Below are 4,343 nucleotides of genomic sequence, written 5' to 3' on the forward strand. Positions count from 1 at the left end.
TGGATTTCTCTGGCACCCCTGCTGGGACCCTTAGCTCAATTACCGACAGCAGCTCGATTTGGATGTGCATGTAAACGTACTGAGTGTGTGAAATTATGAATATTCTTATTTTTAAACATACAGTTGAGTGTCACTATTGCTTGGCCCAGTGGCATGTTGTGTTGCATCTAAAACTAAATAAAAAAGGAAACACAAGATAAAAAGTAAAATGCACCCATAAAGTCATTGTTGGTGATAAATTGTGTCACATTCATCTCATTATCTTAGGCATAGCAGTGGGTTTAAAAACAGGCTGACGAATGTATGGACTAGTTGAATGAGGACTTATTGTTGAGTCTCTAAAATAGTCATTGAATTAAGTGACTTTTGTAGGTAAAATTAGGTGTTTAACAACCTGTTAAAAATACACCAGAATCCAGGAAATGGCATCTAATTAATAAAAAATGTTATGGGGGAGGACCCCCAGACCCCCCACCAGTGTGTCCCCCCCACATTAAAAATGCTTCTGACACCCCTGCTAAACACTGTTGGCAACCACATCATAAAACTGTCTAATCTCTGGGATAGTTTTGACAGAATCATTCAGTACCAAATTCAGACAATGAGCCGCACAGTGCACGTACAAAGCAAGGGGCTCCCGCTCCGCTATTCTTGCTTGAACACCAGAATAAATTCCGCTCATGTTCGCTGCGCCATCATAACCCTGTCCACGGCATCTGGAGAGATCTAAGTCATTCCCTTCAATGCAGCTAATAATTTGGCCCTCCAGTTCAGAAGCGGATACGTTCACAGTTATCTCGAATCCAAGAAAAGACTCAACTATCCTGATTTCACAGGGGTTTTTTTTAACCATAATAAGAATCTCATCTCATCTCATTATCTCATTATGAATGAGATGAGATGATAAGAATGTGTGGCAAAAATGAGAGATATATCAACTAGTCTGTAATCATGTAAAAACTTGTAGGTTTCAAGGAATTTCCAATGAAATCGCGTAAGGCACATTTATTGGGAGGGCCTGAATGTCAAAGGGTAGGGCCCTGTACGGCTAGGGGGAGGGCCCAAGGCCCAGGGGCAATGGCCCCGCCTGCCCCCCTTTAGCTCCGCCCCTGACAAAGGTTATATTCCAGTTGAGTTTAGTCACGTTTTTAAGGCAGCAGGTGAACTTTTGTTTCTAAGCTTAACCATTTTTTTAAAAAAACATTCCATGCTTGATGTTTACCTGTGAGTCTCTCTGTTTTCCCACAAGCGTCTTGCACTTGTTCACAGTCATTTGATGGAATTTTCCTTTAACACATCCTTAAACAGCACAATGCTTGAACTGTATTCTTCTAAAAGTTTCTGCAAAATAAATCCATTTAAAGATAGTAAGTAAATGCACATTTTTGTTGTCGGACTGATTTTTAACTGATTTTAGAGTTATGCAAGCTGGAACAGTAAACAAATGTGGAGTTGTAAGGTTGTATTTGAATTATAAGGTTATCTAACAGTTCTGTGATTTTAAGATATTGCATCACACTTTGTCGGTTAAAGAAAGTACAATTTTAAACTTCATTTTATATATATATATATATATATATATATATATATATATATATATATATATATATATAAAATTATTATTATTATTATTATTATTATTATTATTATTCCTCACATATAGTTAGTTATAGTTAGAATTTCTAAAAGGAAAAAAGAAGACAGAACCTTATAATTCCAAGGTCTCAATTTATTTCTAATGTAATTTAGTGCTTAGACAGGATACAAATATTTAAAGCAGTGGGTTGTTATTTTTTTCCTTAAATAGTCAGCTGATCTTGTTGAATTAGACTCTTTTTTTTTTTTTTAAAGTACTTCTTCCACTCAAAACAATGCAAGAGCAGTCAAATATCAGGAGATAATTTCTAATCACATGCCACATTTCATTCAAAAACATAGAGCACACTTTTTATAGAGCCATACATTTATTTGAAAATATGCTCCAGATGCTGTTTGTTATATTAATTCAAACTGTGTTTCACTGCACATGGCTTATTAGGTGCCAGTGTGAACAAGTATGACATTGCATTTCTGAATCATTTAATAGTTTCCACTACTATCTGTAAAAATCATAAGAATGTATAGTCCAAAGTGCATGAACATAACAAACAAAAAACAGGGACTATGGTACTTAGATCCTTTTTTTCTTTCAAGTACTCATTTATCCTGACTCACAGCCCTCTATTTCTTTCCTCCCAATCTGTAATATATGCTTTTAAAAGTCTATACTTTTGTAATCTTTGGTACACCGGTATCTGCTGTCAGGAAATCTGGTGCAGACTAAATGAGGCAGACAAGGGCAGGTGTGATGCTGTCTCTTCCCAAGGAACGGTACCTGTGAAGACAGATATGTCATTAAGGTTGTTTCCGAAACATAAATTGTTCTTTAAAAACATGATATTTGATCATTCAAATATCCATCAGTATTTTTAGTTGTATGAATATAATGTAATATAATATAATGTAATATTATATTAATTACTATATAGTATCAACTACAATATAATATGCACTGATATCTCATTTAGATAAAATGTCTTAATGCAATACGCTATAGATTAACAGTGCATGCTGATGAAAAATAATCTCGGATTCATCGAACTAAAATGCACTGTTCTTTTCTTTGTTTCTTTATTCGCGGTGTCCCACCTTAGCTGCACAGCTACACCATCATTTGATCAATGCGGCAGAAGCAGCGAGTGATGTATAACACAGCACCCAGGACATGATCAGTATCATTTATATTTGTCAGTAACTGCTCTACAGGTGCCATTTGAGCAAACACTGCTTGTGGCTGTCCAATAATGACTGAAAGTGAGAATGTTTGTTTTGACATATCATATTCATCTTATCTTTTATGTTATTACTATAATCCTTTACTCTGACACAGCTCCCTCCTAAAGTATTTTATATCTTCCTTTCTATACGACATATGCTAACAGGTTCTGCAAACATATTCTTTTATATTATTGACACTATTCACCACTGCAACCCAGTGGAGTAATTTCATATGGATGGCCATATGGTCTTATGGTCATATGGCGCAGCAAGTGTGAAATAATATGTACTTTGTGACTAAACGGATGACACTCGTCTCCCTCAAACCCCTGTGGCGTGCACATTCGTAGGCCCCTCAGCCACAGGCTGACTGCACAGCACATCCCTACGCCACACTGGAAATCCCTGTCACATGCCTGCCACACATACAAACATACACACACAATGAGAATATGCTCATGTGAATATAGTCATACTCATTCACATCCATTATACACTTCATACTGTCATACAAATATAAAATATAATGGCTCTTTACTAGCATTTGCATATTGGTTATAAGGCTAATCGGGTCTGCAGCTCATCCGATACAACAAAATTCATCACGATCCAAAATTGGTTCTATTATGTATTTATAGCAAAGCAATAAATACAATCTGCATTTGTTTTCTATCCATCATTCTATAATCATTCTTTGACCCAAGATGAAATCAGGTTTTAATATTAGGTCTACACTGTATATATTAGAATTATGTATATTGTAGTATTTTTGTGAGATCTCCTACTAAATTCTAAAAGTGCAATCAATTTTAATGTGGATTTTTGTTTTGCTAAAATTCCCTGAATTTGTTCAGAATTGCATCAATTAAATTCAACAAATGGATAAATCTAATTATTGATTCTTTTAAAGTTACTAATATCATACCTATAAAATACAGTTTTCAGGTGTTTTCAATATAGTTCCCTAAACATGCTTCAAAATCACATCAATGAAATTCAAGAAATGACTAGAATTTGTTCTCTTAAAGATACTACTGTATATTTTAATGAGCCTTACATGCTCTTAATCAGTAGATAAAAAGCTAGTCTTTCTTACCCCAGTGATCACAGCACATCTGCCACCATTCAGAGATGCAAGGAGTACTGAGAATAAGATGAGCAGACTCATAGCAGCAGCAGCAAAGCTTTATAGCAGACACTTCAGTGCTCTTACACCCTACAGTTTTCTCTCCTCCCTGAACTCGAATGAGATTTGCAAAGCTTTGTCTTAGTTTGGCGATGCCAAGGGTCCTGCCTTAACTGTGCTTTCCTTGCCTACTTTCCTTTTCCTGTTCTCTCCAGCTTCTTAGCTCATAGATGATCCAATAAGTTCTACAATGAAATTCAGTGTTGTCTCTCTCTTTATCTTCCTTCGCCCCCATTCAGCCCCCTCCCCTACCTCCGTAGGATCCTTGTCATCTTGCTGTATATGACGCTGGACAGGTTGATGCTGATGCCATTTAGTGGTAGATGATCAATTGACTTAA

At 36.0% G+C, this 4,343-nt stretch overlaps 1 protein-coding gene across 1 annotated transcript; it reads right to left on the reverse strand.

Annotated features, from left to right (window-relative positions):
• Positions 1–2,254: 2,254 nt before the first annotated feature.
• Positions 2,255–3,985, reverse strand: prok1 (prokineticin 1). Its single transcript, XM_060930836.1, has 3 exons — positions 3,914–3,985; positions 3,108–3,233; positions 2,255–2,374 (listed from the first exon to the last, which is right to left on the reverse strand). The coding sequence occupies exons 1-3, from the start codon at positions 3,983–3,985 to the stop codon at positions 2,255–2,257; spliced, it is 318 nt and encodes a 105-aa protein (XP_060786819.1).
• Positions 3,986–4,343: the final 358 nt, after the last annotated feature.

Source organism: Neoarius graeffei, chromosome 10 (assembly GCF_027579695.1).
Source record: "Neoarius graeffei isolate fNeoGra1 chromosome 10, fNeoGra1.pri, whole genome shotgun sequence".
Lineage (NCBI taxonomy): Eukaryota > Metazoa > Chordata > Actinopteri > Siluriformes > Ariidae > Neoarius > Neoarius graeffei.

Bases quoted from the DNA above. Each gene is read 5' to 3' on its own strand.
- prok1 (XM_060930836.1), bottom strand. From the start codon at position 3,985: ATGAGTCTGCTCATCTTATTCTCAGTACTCCTTGCATCTCTGAATGGT. The intron at 3,234-3,913 runs GTAAGAAAGACT...TATGTGTGGCAG, and splicing joins GATGTGCTGTGATCACTGGG to GCATGTGACAGGGATTTCCA. The intron at 2,375-3,107 runs GTACATATTATT...CTGTCTTCACAG, and splicing joins GTCATCCGTTTAGTCACAAA to GTACCGTTCCTTGGGAAGAG.